General features: G+C 44.2%; 1 protein-coding gene across 1 annotated transcript in view; it reads left to right on the top strand.

Moving 5' to 3' along the window:
- The window catches only part of LOC147334895 (uncharacterized), a 34,375-nt gene extending 18,252 nt beyond the window's left edge, over positions 1 to 16,123 (top strand). The window contains exons 8-17 of the mRNA XM_086286843.1: positions 3,102 to 3,173; positions 5,469 to 5,694; positions 6,288 to 6,579; positions 6,653 to 6,853; positions 7,223 to 7,281; positions 7,355 to 7,605; positions 8,324 to 8,355; positions 13,777 to 13,951; positions 14,051 to 14,145; positions 14,680 to 16,123. Of these exons, the coding sequence (XP_086142969.1) occupies positions 3,102 to 3,173; positions 5,469 to 5,694; positions 6,288 to 6,579; positions 6,653 to 6,853; positions 7,223 to 7,281; positions 7,355 to 7,605; positions 8,324 to 8,355; positions 13,777 to 13,951; positions 14,051 to 14,145; positions 14,680 to 14,787 (1,511 nt within the window). The 3' untranslated portion in view covers positions 14,788 to 16,123. The remainder of the gene's footprint in view (positions 1 to 3,101; positions 3,174 to 5,468; positions 5,695 to 6,287; positions 6,580 to 6,652; positions 6,854 to 7,222; positions 7,282 to 7,354; positions 7,606 to 8,323; positions 8,356 to 13,776; positions 13,952 to 14,050; positions 14,146 to 14,679) is intronic.

The following is a 16,123-nucleotide window of genomic DNA, read 5'->3' as shown; positions in this document are numbered from 1 at the left end:
GCAAACATGCAGAGCTGTCTGCTTCAGTGAGCGCTTGTGAATAAGGAAGCAGATGAAAGTAGAATTGTGCTATTAGCAAACAAAGGAGGTGCAGCCATGCTTACTTATAGGTTGTGATGATGATAATAATAATAACAATGATAATAATAATAATTGACTAATAATAGCACTAATCTGCAGTCTTGGTGAACTAGTCTGTTGCAAGCTCTGGTTGAAGTGACCACCTCACAGTCAGAGTAAACGATAAACATTTCTGTAGTCACAGACAGAGGATGAGTTTGGAGATGATATGGAGGATCACCACAGCAGCAACCTGGTGCTAAATAAATGACATGGTTATCGGTCACCAAACCTTCAAAATAAGAGCCAGAACCAAAATACTTACATGAGTGTTCTGACAAACTATATATTTGTGGAAAAACTATACTTGGCACAGAAATAAGTTAGGGGGACATAATGTCATAGCAAAATAAGTTCTTGGTAATCAGTAATTGATAAAGATCATGGTTGGAGCAGCATGAGTGCTTGATATGATTGTTATTGATGTATCTTGTCGTTGAATACAGCCACCAGCTACTGATAGTTGTGCCTCTGGCTGTTGGGACTGACCATGTGTCACTTGAGCTGTTTTACAGGTTTTTTTTTTTTTTTTTTTTTTTTTTTTTTTTTTTTTTGCTCCAAAGGTTTTAAATTGCGCTGACCTACATTTCCTGTTTTTTGGTTTTTTTGGGTTTTTTTTTTCACATATCTCAGCAGTAAACTAGACACAGAAACTTCGTCCTTTAAAAAAACAAAACAAAAACCTCTTTGTTTCTGCACATGTGCAGAAGTGCAGCTCAGCTCACAAATATTTACAAGAGGGAAGCGTGCTGCTTATCTACTAGATAACCCGATGGTGTAGCTGCTGCTGATAAGCATTGACTGAACTTGAGAGCTGCGCTGTGATAATCTGCTATAGCTGGATTTACTGATAGTAAATGGGAACATTTTCCTTTTAATGCTACTCACAGTTTTAAGCGTGATGACCCGAAGATAATAGGGTGCAAATAAAAGCTAAGCAGCCGGAACTTCTTTATGCTTTTTCTGTTTCTCAGTCTTATACATTTAGGTCTGTTTAAGGACAGACCTAAATGTATAAGATAAAACCAAAGTTTTTACAGCTTTGCCACCAATTTGGATTTTATATTCATCAAAATGTAACTGAAATGCAATTTTAATTCAAGGGTTCTCACAAAAGCATCATTAACTGTTTAGAAATGGCCTTTATATACACGGTTCCCCCATTTTCATTAGCTTATTAGACAACAAACAGTTTTATGACCACATGAGTGCCTATTTGGTTAGATTTAGACTTTAAAATGTATTGGGCTACAGCCTGGACATAAAGTAAAATACTAATTTAAATTTCAGCATTTAAAACTAAAAAGTTTGCTTTAAAAAAGGTTATTGTTTTGGTTAAAATGCAACTCTTGCCAGCTGTTTTAACGCTCTATTTGTGTGGTTGCCACGGTGACACATCTTCTCTGAAGAGCCTGGACAAACTATGTGTTACAGGGTGGCAGCACCTGTAGACAGCTATCTATGTTTCCTGTAAACAGGAACGAAATGATCAGACAGGGAGTCGTGGCTTGTCGTTCCTGAATACTCCGCAATTATTGCTGTTTACAGCTGCACTGAAAAAGTACCTTTATGTCCATGAGCAGGGATGAATCGATTTCTTTACTGTGAGGCCAGGCTGGCTCTAAGCAGTGGACCGTGATGATGTCATTTCAGGCACAGCAGCTCCACCTAACTCTTCTGTTTGCCAGTGATAGCCAATCAGAAAGAAGTTGGCTTAAAAGACATATGAGCTAAATTAGCTTGTTTGATATATTTAGATAAAAAAAATGCCCAATTAATGCCCTATTGGGCATTGTGTGTGGCACTCCTCTGGTTTTGTGTATGCTGAAGCATTATCCGTTAAAAGAGAAGCCAGTCCTGTGCTAATGTTGACATTTGAAATACAATCCGCTGTTTACCCTGAAACCTCTGTCAGGGATTTATAGTGGCGTCAGTGTTTGTGGTGCCTCCTCACTGACTGCTGAATACATATTCATTGCGATCTCAGAATTCACAATGAGCAACCGTCTCCTCCTCCATGGACCAGTGAAGTCCTTTCCGTCTCGGCCTGAGTTTGCAGACAAATTAACTAACCTATTTTTAAATGACACCAATTGAACCTAATGTGCTGTCTACCAAGACAGCGAAACAGCGGACATTCCCTAAACCAGCCCAGATGTTGACTTTGGAATCAGTGCTAATCGCACAAAACTCCAATATAAACCATTTACAGGATGTTTCCTCCTGCTTTGTAAAATGGTTTTACTGGTGAAATAAAGAATGCCTGGGACTTTCTGGGAGGACTGACTGGAGACATTTAATTACACTTCGTGAAATAGTCACAAATAACGATGTCAACCAAGATAACAGTGCTGTGGAAAACATGGTAACTGCTGTACCACAGCAGATCATCTGCCTCCATCTCACCCATTCCTACTAACCTCCTCTCCACACCAACCCTCTGCATGTCCTTCCTCACTAAATCCACAAACGTCTGGTCTTCCTCTTTTTCTCCTGCTTTGCAGCTTCTACATCCTTTGTCTAATATCCACCATCCTTCCTTCACACTATCATCTTGGAAACTTTCATTCTTATTGTTATCCTTGTGTCACAAATCACCCCTGACACTGATCTCCACCCACCCCACCCTGCCTGCACTTCTTCTTCACCTCTCTTGAGTACTGTCCTTGAGTTCTGTCTGCTGCTTTGGATGTTTGACCTCCAGGTATTTACATTCACCTACCTTGACTACTTCTGCTCCTTGCATGGTCTAAACATGAATCGGTTGATTTGAGACCGGCTTCATGAAAAATTGCGTTCATGAAAACAAAAATAAGATGAGCAGAAATTCTCCCTCATCAAGCTGCAAGCACTGCATGAATGTTATAAATGTGTCTCAGCTTCAAGCAGTTTTAGAATTAGATTTTTATTAAATCCCCATCGACAACTTTATTTTCAGGTTTATTTTCTGATTTATTTAATAAATTTTTTTGTCATTTCAGTGAAAGTTGGAAGTTCTCGTCCAGGCGTCCCAAACAAGCCAGCAGCACTGATGGCACCGCGCAGAGCAAGTGGTAAGACACAAGTGTGTGTGTGTGTGTGTGTGTGTGTGTGTGTGTGTGTACACTGAGCAGAAGCACAATAGAGTGTTTGAGAGCTTAGAGACACAAATCTGTCCTGCTTAGAAATATGCAAACTTGCAAAGAGATTTTCTGTGGTTTGTGTTTTTGCATGTGAGTGTGTGTCTGTGTGTGCTGAAGGGAGGGGGGAGGGAAGGAGGGAGGGTGATGCATTATGCAATCCAAACCTTGTGAAAGAAAAAGACTGCGATTGTGTAAGGAGAAACAAGACCCCACTGTTGTTGTGGTGGTGTGCTGTGGGTTTGATGCACCAGAATTGTGTGTGTGTGTGCTTAAGTGTGTATGATATTTTTTCCAGGGTGTTTATTGGCTGCAGCATGAAGTTGTGCAAACAATAGTCTTTCATTAAATATATTTATCCTTCTCTCAGCTAGTAGTCATGCGCTGTGAGCCTCAGATTGGTGAGTGCATATTGAGGGATATCGACGCCCTTATCAGTTCTGCTCAGACGTCTCATCCTCGATGGCACGACAGTATTTTTTGGCACAGCGAAAAATGTTTACTATGATTAAAAAATGTAAACTTAAAAAACAAAAAACAATGTGAAACTGCTCGTGGTTTTCCTTTGGTCACCGTTTTGTCTCCACTATACTGATCGCAGAGTACAAACAGTAGAAAAAGGGCTGGTTTGTGACTCAGGTGTGAACAAGCTCCACCGATGTGAGTCTGACGTCACTGTTTGGCAGCGAGCTGTCAGGAAAGAAAAAACACATGACAGCACTGGAAAAGGGAGCTAATCGGCTTGGAGGCATTCTGACTTATACAACCGTTTGGAAACTGTTCTTGACTCCGGTCCTTACTCAGGATGTTTGCTGCTGTGTTGCAATGAAGCAGTGTGATTCTTCTGTGTGTGTTACTTAAATTTAAATGAATTTGGTCATCATTACGCCTTCTGTGTATGCCATACATTAACTACATGACCATAGCTGTAGTGAATCTGTCCTACCTCAAGCATCATGTAGTTTGATTAAACTGCAGATTTCCTGGAGTTTTGGACCAATAACAGCACTTCTGGATTGCTGGAAAAACAAAAGCCAGCACATGTAAATAACTTATTTAGGAAGCAAATCGAATGCAGACTGGCTGGAGGGACTCAGATAATCAGAGCATGTCAGAGACTAGTCTGAGCTTGTCGTGGAAGGCATACAGCGGCAGAAGAGATGGGAAATTGAGGCTTGATCGCAAATGAAGGCCCGAATCACTCAGTATTAATATAATGTGCTAATAAAGAGTTGGTGACTTTATATGGCCCTCGCTGAGCCTGGTTCTGCTGGAGGTTTCTTCCTGTTAAAAGGGAGTTTTTCCTTCCCACTGTCGCCAAAGTGCTACTCATAGGGGGTCATATGATTGTTGGATTTTTCTCTGTATCTATGAAGTGCCTTGAGGCGACTTTTGTTGTGATTTGGCGCTATATAAATAAAATTGAATTGAATTAAATATGGAGGTCCAGCAACATTAAACTCACCACTTGGCAACCATCCCATAAACAGGTTTGGGAATTTATTTGGGAAGTTATTTTGAAGCACTGTGCAAATTAAATGTTAGTGCCTGTTTTTCCTCTAGAAGTTGTTAACCATATTTAGTTTGCCGTGTTTCTGTTGTGTCTTAGTTCAAGCACACATTATGCACATGCATTTTTTGCCAGCAGAGGGCAACAAAGGACATTTAAAGCCTTACTGATCAGTGATTTAGGTTTAAATAGAAATGCAATCTGAAGAAAAATGATTGCTGAAGCATCTCAACATAAACAAGTAAAGTTCAGATGATGTCTGTGTCAGCAAACATCATCATACCAGGAGCATCGCTCATGTCCAGAAAGAAGAGAGCTATGACACGTGCTTGGTGTGAGTCTCTGTAAGTCTAGCTTTTGTTTTTTGTTGTTCGCACACTAAAATTTGGCTAAAACATAAGTCATTCAAAAATAAAAAGATTCTTCTTAAACGTTTAATCTTGACATTGTAGGAAAATTTTCAAGATTTTGTTCAAATTATTCTAAAAATTATTTTAATTTTTTTTTTTTTTGCGTGTAACGTTGGTTCACCTTTTCTTGGTCATTGGTGAGCTCTTCTTTTATGTAAGTGCTACATTAAAAACTTTCTCTTGTTGCCTGTTTTTTTTTTTTTTTTTTTTCATCGAACCACTCAGATTATTAAATCAGCTTTAATCTCAGTGGTTTGATTTCATGTATGCATTTAATTAAAGCAAATTATGTTTGCTTTCTGCCTGCAGCCCCAAATCTGGCTCCCAAACCCTCTGGAGTCTCATCAACTCCTCTGGATCCAAACCCAGTCCCGGCCAAACCTGCAGCAGCCCCTAAAACTTCTGGACCAGCCCCAGCCAAACCCCCGAGCCCGGCTCCAGCTCCGGCCTTGAGGAAGGGGCCTGTGGTCCAGACCAAACCTGAGACTGCCAACACTACAAAACCAAACTCCTCAGACCCTCCTCTGCCGCCACGGTAAGAAAGAGAGCCAAGCTTTAGGAAAGATGGAAGTTTGCTGCAAAGCAATGAATTTCGAGGCTGTGGTGTCTCTGATCCATATGCTGTAAGGCTAATGCAGAGGACCGGGTTCAGGTCCACCACAATTTAAAAAAAAAAAAAAAAGGCTGAAAATCCCAAAACATATAATACATACACATACTGAGAGTGGTTTCAGTTGAATTTTGACTAACCTCTGGTGCAGTACAGAGCAGCCCCTCTTCTTTCAGCTACATACAGCAGTCGACCCTCAGAGCCGTACACATCAAGAACTCCACCTTGTTCTACTTTATCACTGTAGATAATGCATACAGATAAACCAGCAGCTTTTCACAGTGAATGCAAACAAATCAGTCCAGCGGGCTTTGATCCAGAGCTAAACAGACTGAGGATGAAGCATTTTTGTGTCTACATAGGTGATTACCTCTGAACCTGCAAAATGAGGTCCAGCAAAATTAAGAAAGTAAGGTAGTAGGTGTTAGAGGGGCTACAGCTGACTGCTGCTGTCTTCTCTTGAAGACACCTCCTGTTTATCTTTACCTGACTAATAATACTCTTTCTTTTACCTTCAGTCCATCCAGTGTGAAGCTCCTCCCCCTTCGTCCACCACCAATCAAATCTATCCCCGGGCGCCCGCCGCCTCCAGCCATCAACTCCACCTCCTCAGGTAGCCAGAATCCAACTCTGTCTAAAGTTAGTCCCGCCCCTTCCCTTTCTGCTGCTAGTCAGGTGACACCTTCACAGACCAGTTCCAGTCCTCCTCCTTCAACAGCCAATCAGACACAGGCACAAAAGGTATCAAAGCGAGGACCACCTCTGCCTCCACGCCCTAAACCTGGACACCCTCTGTACAACAGCTATGCGGTAAACCTGCACGTGCACACACACACAAAGATACAAGTTCTGATTACGTTTCTAATTCAACTTTATCTCTCAGAAGCAGGAAGTGCTGATCGTCCTGGATGACCCGAGTCCCTCGCCTTCGGAGCATCCTCCAGGCGAGAATCAGAATACCACCACCCCCCTAATCAACACATCACAGTGTCTGCTCGATCTGGACCCCAAGCCAGAGTCCGTCCCTAATCAGGACAACCAATCGAAACCTGCCCTGGAGGACCACAGCCTGTCAGGCTCAGAGGTACAGCTTCAGATTTTTTTGATTTTTTTTTTAGTTGATTATTCAAATCATTTTTGAAAAAGGATCAGAGGTCACCTGTCAGGAGTGGTGGGTTGGTCCAGACCAGACAGGTTTGTAGCTCTGGACTACAGAGGCCCAAACTGCAAAAAATCATAAATTATAGGAAACTGGAACGGTACCAAAATAACATTTGGTCAATGAATAATTTACATTTGTATTGTCATCAGACCTTTTTATATTTGGTGCATTTAATTGAATATTATTTTAATTAATTTTGTTATTGATTTTTTATTTTGACTCACTGCAAAGGTTTTAAACGGTTTTTAAATGCATAAATATTAATGACGTTATGTTTTGTTTATCCTTTAGTCGATTCTTCCGGTGCAGCCTGCTGAGCTGAAGGAGCAACCAGACTCTCCTCCTGTCAGGTCAGACACACACACACACACACACTCTCACTCTCTATGAGCCACATGTTCTAATCAGCCGGTTTTTCTGCAGCGGCCCTCGGTGCGTCGCTCTGTTGGACCACGAGGGAGAGGAAGAAGACGAGCTCACCTTTTCCCAGGGTGATGTCATTGGTCTCCTGGAGCTCATCGGGCAGGAATGGGGGCGGGGCCAAATCCACGGCCGAATTGGTAAATTCCCCTTGAACTTCACAGAGGTGGTGGAGCCCCTCCCAACGTCAGTGACTGAACTGGGGGAAACTGACAAACCGGCACTGACGGACACGGCAATGACAGAAAACTCCGGTGAGCTGAAGGCTGCATTATCATCATCTCTACATCTCTATGCGTCACTGCTGTGGACGACTGGTTTTTTGTTTTGTAAATCCAAGGTTGCTTAGAGGTTTAAAAAGCTTTGAATGTCACCTTTGCTTTAAAAGAAGTTGTGAATCTTAGTGTCTGGTTTCTTAAAATGCTGGTAATTTCACACATTTTCTGGGTTTCCTTCTTCCGTCTGCATGACTCTGCAATGACCCTGTTATATGATGGCAAAATTAACACTTAAAGAGGTAAAACATTTCTATCACAGTCCTGGTGATTTGGACAAAACCTTGTTGATGAACACCAACATTTTATATCTGCAGTATGCATGCTTCTGAAGATCTGTTTGTGCTGGTTTTATCTTCACATTTTGGAGCAATTACATAAATAAATCAAAGTGATGGTGTAACACTGCTAACAAGCTACAACAGCTTCTCTGTTTGCACTGTTTAAGAAACAAAAAAGACGGTCATGCCTGTTCTCATGGGGAAGATAAACTCAAAGATAAAGTTGTTCTAAAAAACAGGTTTTAAATGACTGAACTAGAATATGCTGGAAGTAAACTTTTTTTTTCCATTTATGCACAACAATCAGTCTTCTCGCACCTCCTTGTGACCATTTTAAAACTGCAGGAGAAACAAGAGAGAAATGTTCTCTGCTTTGGACGTGAATGTAATGATGCTCTTTCACGTATCATCTGCAGGAATAAAGACTTCACAGGGCTCAAACTCAGAGGTGAGTGAATTTTCATTTTCTATTGTTATTTTATTAACCCTTTAAGACCTACCATAGAACCAAGTCCGCCAGAGCTTATATTATATTTTTACATGCTGTGGAGCCATTTTTGGGAGCATTTCAAGTTGCTATACATCAATACAACCATTATAGCCCAGATTTTAATAATATGTATTCATTAAGTGCATAGTAATTACATAAATTGCAAAAAAGTGCAATAAACTACAAAAAAATTGAAAATTGTTTTTGATTTTTTAACATATATTTGTAGTTAGAGAAATTTAAGAGGCTTATCCCTCAAAATTACATGTAAATACAAAAAAGTTGCACAAAATAGTTTCCCACCACAGGAAATTTATTTTGAGTGTCTTCATAGTTTAATTTTTGAAATACACCAATTTTTATACACTGCTGGAAAAACGAAAATAAATATTATACTGCAAATTTGCAAAAAAGCAGCATATGCATCAAAATAAACTATTTCCAGCAGTGCAATATGAGTCCTAAGCATCCCAGAAACGACACAGAAAGTCATAAAGTCAAAGATAACTTTTAAAAAGAGCAGTATAGGCCCTGAGGCCCTGATCGCAAAAAAGACTACATTTCCGCGAAAATGACGTCACTTCCGGTTTCGGCCAGGTAATGGCGGAAATGCAAAAGTTCGCGCTGATGTCTATTCCAACGTAGGAAGTGTTATGAACAGCTGATCGGACCGGCAAAGCGTGTTTCTGGAATATTATGTTTTTGTTCCTGCAAGCGCTTTTTATGCAGTTTTTGCAAAGCTTTATGTGGAAGGAAACCGTGACCTAGGACAAGCTGATGGCACAATATGTAAGTACAACTCCTCCGGTTTCATATGCAAAAAAAAATTTTGCGCTAGCTTACGTGGTTGCAGTGCTACCGGGATTTAAAAATAGTTACGCATAACAGAGCGTTCCCGCTCCGATCGGCTCTAAAGGGTTAAACAGCAATTAATGAGCATGTTTCTTATTAGAACTGCACAATTAATTTAACGAACCTGATTGAGCAATATTGAAAAAGACAATCAAGCGGAGCCAAATAAATGTCTGACGTGTCTGCGCCTGCTGTTTGAAAATACTTTGGATTCAGGCCAATCGGAAGCAAAGAGTGCTGTAAAGTTGTGCCTGCACCGCAAAGACACACATCTAATCTATTCAGCGACCTGAAAACACAACACTAACCTAAAAATCAGTGCAAAAGTAATTTCCCAGCATTAGCTCAGATGCCCATCAAAGCGAGCCTGTTCATCACGTCTGTGAAACATCCAGCTCACTAAGATGCAGCATAATCACATTCAGCCAAAGAAAAGTGTCTAATAAACACGGTGGCAGAGCCTTTGGTGGACGTCCCAAATCTTTAGAATAACCTCCCTGATTAACATGTTTTCTTATGCATTTCTGTGCATGTTTGCTGATATAGTGATTATAAATGTTATAAGTAACAAAGGCTTCAGGTAAACAGTCAACACGATGGACAAACATGTTCTCCCCTCAGTTATTTATCCATCCATCCATCCATCCATCCATCCATCCATCTTCATCCGCTTTATCCGGGGCCGGGTCGCGGGGGCAGCAGCCTAAGCAAAGAGGCCCAGACCTCCCTCTCCCCAGCCACCTCCTCCAGCTTATCCGGGGGAATACCAAGGCGTTCCCAGGCCAGCCGAGAGATATAATCTCTACAGCGTGTCCTGGGTCTGCCCCGGGGCCTCCTCCCGGTGGGACATGCCTGGAACACCTCACCCAGGAGGCGCCCAGGGGGCATCCTTGTCAGATGCCCAAACCACCTCAGCTGGCTCCTTTCGATGTGGAGCAGCAGCTGCTCTACTCTGAGCCCCTCCCGGATGGCCCAACTTCTCACCCTATCTCTAAGGGAGAGGCCAGCCACCCTTCGGAGGAAGCTCATTTCTGCCGCTTGTATCCGCGATCTCGTTCTTTCGGTCACTACCCACAGCTCGTGGCCATAGGTGAGGGTAGGGACGTAAATCGACCGGTAAATTGAGAGCTTCGGTTTTACACTCAGCTCCCTCTTCACCACGACGGACCGGTGCAGCGTCCGCATTACTGCAGCTGCAGCCCCAATCCGTCTGTCGATCTCCGGCTCCCTTCTCCCATCACTCGCGAACAAGACCCCGAGATACTTGAACTCCTCCACTTGGGGCAGGAACTCATCCTCGAATTTTAAATCATGCTTTTTATTTGTTCTTGTTTCTAATGTCTCTGTAAAGCACTTTGAATCACCTTGTTGTTGAATTGTGCTATACAAATAAACTTGCCTTGCCTTGCCTTGCCTTGCCTCGACCCGGAGTGGGCACTCCACCCTTTTCCGGCTGAGAACCTTGGCCTCAGATTTGGAGGTGCTGATCCTCATTCCCGCTGCTTCACACTCGGCTGCGAACCATTCCAGTGCGAGCTGGAGGCCCTCACCCGATGAAGCCAACAGAACCACATCATCTACAAAAATCAGAGATGAGATTCTGAGGCCACCAAAGCGAAAGCCCTCCGCCACTTGGCTGCGCCTAGAAATCATGTCCATAAAAATTATGAACAGAACTGGAGACAAAGGGCAGCCCTGGCGGAGCCCATCACCCACCGGGAACGAGTCCGACTTATTGCCGGCAATGCGAACCAAGCTCTCGCAACGGTTGTATAGGAATCGAATGGCTCGTAGCAATGGGCCAGACACCCCATATTCCCGCAACACCTCCCACAGGACACCCCGAGGGACACGGTCGAATGCCTTCTCCAAGTCCACAAAACACATGTAGACTGGTTGGGCAAACTCCCATGCACCCTCAAGTATCCTGGAGAGGATAAAGAGCTGGTCCAGTGTTCCGCGACCAGGACAAAAACCGCATTGTTCCTCCTGTATCCGAGGTTCGACTAACGGACGAACTCTCCTTTCCAGCACCCTGGCATAGACTTTCCCAGGGAGGCTGAGGAGTGTGATCCCCCTGTAGTTGGAACACACCCTCCGGTCCCCCTTCTTAAAGATGGGGACCACCACCCCGGTCTGCCAGTCCACAGGTACTGCCCCTGATCTCCACGCAACATTGCAGAGGCGTGTCAACCAGGACAGCCCTACAATGTCCAGAGCCTTCAGGAACTCGGGGCGGACCTCATCAACACCAGGGGCTCTGCCACCAAGGAGTTGTTTAACTGCCTCAGTGACCTCGCCCCCGGAAATTGGCGGGTCATTCCCCTCATCCCCAGACTCTGCTTCCTCCTCGGAAGACGTGTCAGTGGGATTAAGGAGGTCCTCGAAGTATTCCTTCCACCGCCTGACAATTTTCTCAGTCGACGTCAGCAGCGCTCCGCCAGCACTATACACAGTGCAGGTAGAGCACCGCTTTCCCCTCCTGAGACGTCTGACGGTTTGCCAGAATCTCTTCGAGGCAGTCCGAAAGTCTTTTTCCATGGCCTCTCCGAACTCCTCCTACACCCGAGTTTTTGCTTCAGCCACTGCCTGAGCCGCATTCCGCTTGGCCTGTCGATACCTGTCGGCTGCCTCCGGAGTCCCACAGGCTAACCAAGCCCGATAGGACTCCTTCTTCAGCCTGGTGGCTCCCTTCACCTCTGGTGTCCACCATTTGGTTCGGGGATTACCACCACGGCAGGCACCAACCACCTTGCGGCCGCAGCTCAATGCAGCAGCTTCGGCAATGGAGACGCTGAACATGGTCCATTCGGACTCAATGTCCCCAGTCTCCCTCGGAATGCTGTTGAAGCTCTGCCGGAGGTGTGCATTGAAGATCTCGCGGACTGGGGCCTCTGCTAGACGTTCCCAGCGCACCCTCACTACGCGTTTAGGTGCACCAGGTCTGTCCAGCGTCCTCCTCCGCCACCTGATCCAACTCACCACCAGGTGGTGATCAGTTGACAGCTCAGCCCCTCTCTTTACCAGAGTGTCCAGAACATATGGCCGCAGGTCTGCTGATACGATTACAAAATCGATCATCGACCTACGGCCTAGAGCGTCCTGGTGCCACGTGCACTTATGGACACTCTTATGTTCGAACAGGGTGTTCGTTATGGCCAAACTGTGATTAGCACAGAAGTCCAATAACAAAGCACCGCTCGGGTTCAGATCAGGGAGGCCGTTCCTCCCAATCACGCCCTCCAGGTCTCGCTGTCGTCACCCACGTGAGCATTGAAGTCTCCCAGCAGGACAACAGAGTCTCCAGGTGGAGCACCCTCCAGCACCCCCCCCCCCAGGGACTCTAAGAAGGCTTGGTACTCTGAACTGCCACTCGGCGCATAAGCGCAGATGACAGTCAGGACCCGTTTCCCGACCCTAAGGCGCAGGGAACAAACCCTCTCGTCCACCGGGAAAAACCCCAACGTACCGGCAGCAAGCCGAGGGGATATTAGAATACCCACCCCAGCCCGCCGCCTCTCACCAGGGGCAACTCCAGACTGAGACAGAGTCCAGCCCCTCTCCAGGAGACTGGTTCCAGAGCCCAAGTCATGTGTAGAGGTGAGCCCGACTATATCTAGGTACCTCTCAACCTCACGCACTAACTCAGGCTCCTTCCCCACCAGAGAGGTGACATTCCATGTCCCTATTGCCAGTCTTGGCAGCCGGGGGTCAGTCCGCCAGGGCCTCCGCTCCTGGCCGCCACCCGGCACACAATGCACCCGACCCCTATGGCGCCTCCTGCGGGTGGTGGGCCTGCGGGAGGATGGGCCCATGTCTCCTCTTCGGGCAGTGCCCATGGACCATGGACTAAGGCCCGGCCACCAGACGCTCGCCCTCGGGCACCCTCCCCGGGCCTGGCTCCAGGGCGGGGCCCCGGTAACCCTATCCCGGGCAGGGTAAACTGTTCCCTCGGTGTCCTTTTCATAAGGGTCTTATGAATCGCTCTTTGTCTGGTCCCTCACCCAGGGCCAGTTTGCCATGGGAGACCCTACCAGGGGGCGAAAGCCCCCAGACAACATAGCCCCTGGGATCCCTGGGACACGCAAACCCCTCCACCACGATAAGGTAGCGATTCAAGGAGGGGCAGTTATTTTTCCATGTGCAGTAAAACCTGGGCTGTAAAGAAAACATGTCAGAGAAGAAGAAAAGCGTCTCACTGCTGTCGAGTGCTTTGCAACAAGTTTTATTCACTTTAATCAGCAGCTGGATTGAAAACTTTATATTTGCTTGTAGGAGCTGCACTGAGATTAGAATAAAGGCTGAATTTGTCTGCAGAGATTCTTTAAAAATCAATGTAATAAGAATATAATCCACAGTGTTGATGTGGTTTGGTCTTAATTTTTTCGAACTTTTAAGAACCACTTATTTAGATTTTTAAAATAATGCAAGAAGCTCTTTTTATATTCTGTTTTATTATATAATTTAATTTATGGTTGAGTTAAAATGTAAGTGATTCTCTCAGTATTGATTTGTTAAACTGTGCAGACTGAGGAGTGGGCTGTAGCTCTGTTTGACTTCCCCGGTCAGACCCCAGAGGATCTGTCCTTCCACAAGGGGGCGCTGATCCAAGTGACGGAGCACATCGACACAGAGTGGAGGAGAGGAAGAGTGGAAGGGAGAGAGGGGCTTTACCCCTTGGCCTTTACACAGCCCTGCAAAGGTACAAAAGTCTGGCATGTGTGGGTCAGAGAGAGATTGTCAAACGACAAAAATACACAAATAAACACGCAAACTGTATCAAACTTTTTTTCTTCTCCAGCTCAGCCAATCACAGGCCAGCAGCCTGTGGCTAAAGGAATGGCCAAAGCTCTGTTTGACTTCACAGCAGAAAGCGAGGATGAGCTCACACTGAAGGTGTGTGAGGAGCCATAAGTATTTGGACACAAACACACTGTTGTCTCTCCTCTGTACACGTTCAAAGTGCTGATTTTATACATAATCCCCTCTTCACTGGCATTAATACCTCTGTAGACTTCATGTTGACAGTTCCAGTAATCTGACGAGTTTCTCCTTGGATAATGAGAGAACAGGACTCACCTGGTCATGAAACTATCAGTTAACTATTCAGGTATTTTTAAGCCTCAGAAAATTGGCTTAAAAAAAGAAAAAGTATAAAAACAGTTGTTAATCCAGTGTTTTTGTTAAGCGCCTTAAATTAAGGCTGAAAGACTGCACTTCAATCACATCTTGACTGGTTGATTTCAAATCCACTCTGGTGGTGTACACAAGAAAAACTACAGAAAACAATATATCACTGATAAATCCTTACAGATATAAATAAAATACCCTGTCAGATTTCCTGTGTTTACTTTTAGGTGTTGATTTTTTTTGGGTGGGTTAATAACATGTCTGCTCTCTCTCTCTCTCTCTCTTTGTGTTTCTGTGCAGGTCGGTGACATTATCACACAGGTGGAGGCTGTGGATGAGCAGTGGATTATGGGCGTTGTGGGCGGGAAGCATGGGATTGTGCCTAAAAACTACATTTCACTTTTGTGACAAGGGAAATCCTGAAACGGCTGATGCGGGAAAACAAAGAATGAAACTGCTGTTTGCTGCCGCTCTGTTAAACAGGTTGGAGGTTTGGAACTGGAAACCTTCAACCTGTCGATGCTACAGGGAGTGCTGGTGCTCCCACGGACACTCACATGAATCTGATCCAGTGTTGTTGAGAAAAACTGAACAGAATAAAATTAACTCCGATTATGCTGGTGGTTTGATGACGTCTTTGAGGTGTCTGTGGTCATGATAACTGAGTACTGGATGATTAAGAGGTTGGTTTTCCTCTCACAGTCATCCTGCTGTGATTATTTTCATCTGCTGTGGAGTGGATCTGAGCTTTCTCTTTTTTTTTTTCTTCTTCTTCTTTTCTTTTTCTTTTTTTTTTTTTCTTTTTTACATTAAATTTACATGTTTGGTATTTGTGAAGATCACTTAAAATCTGGATCAATGGACATAGCAGATCCAGGTTGGACGTCTGCTTCAAAGAGCCACTTTTTAGATACTCAAAGAAAGAAATGTGTAACACATTAATGCAGTACGTTACTTAAGTGCTCGCCAGAGAAAGAAATTTGTTACAATGCTTGTTCCCTTACTTTTGCACTACTCTGTAACATGATCTGAAATGCATTGTCATATAACCACCAGTTAACAATATATACCTAAAGCTACAGTCCCACACATCAACACAAATCCCTATCCTAATGAGGACACACAAGATCTCTGTCTTGGTGTTTACACATGAACACAAAGCAAAGCTGATACCATCCCAACAAGACTTCAGAGGAATCACCACAGTGACTCTGCTGTGGAAACATGAACAGGTAGAAATGGAGGCTGCAAACCTGACTACCTGTTGAAGATGAGGATCTGGATCGGCATGCGCTCGGCTTTATCATCACTCTGGGTTCTTGACTAGCTTTGTGTTGGCATGCTGTCTGTACAGAGGAAGAGTTAAAGTTCTGTTAGCAGCATGATCTGTTGTTTGTGTCATTGATCCAGTCTGTAATTTACCATTATGCTCTTGTCCTTATGTGCAATAAAAACAAAAATAATTCCCATACCTCCGCTCCTCAAACCTGTAGACACTGTCTTCCCTACACACAACCTGCAATCAGCTGATTGTAGCAAGAACCACACATCCCGTGTGACTGAGGGACCTTTGCAACACAAGTAACCATAAAATTGTAAGTCTAATATAGTTACTGAATTTAGTACAGTAATCTATGGGTGATTCTCTTTTTGCGGCTTCATTTCATGTCCACATATTTCATTTAACCTGATTTTTTTTCTAAAATGTGCCAAATATGTACAATAAAGTAATAAAATTGTTTAA

The sequence above is a fragment of the Aulonocara sp. 'chitande type north' Nkhata Bay genome, linkage group LG3 (assembly GCF_057382095.1).
Source record: "Aulonocara sp. 'chitande type north' Nkhata Bay isolate Kocher_YH1m ecotype deep benthic linkage group LG3, A_spYH_male_GT1.1, whole genome shotgun sequence".
Lineage (NCBI taxonomy): Eukaryota > Metazoa > Chordata > Actinopteri > Cichliformes > Cichlidae > Aulonocara > Aulonocara sp. 'chitande type north' Nkhata Bay.
The sequence above is the reverse complement of the archived record's forward strand: the minus strand, read 5'-3'. Positions and strand labels throughout refer to the sequence as shown.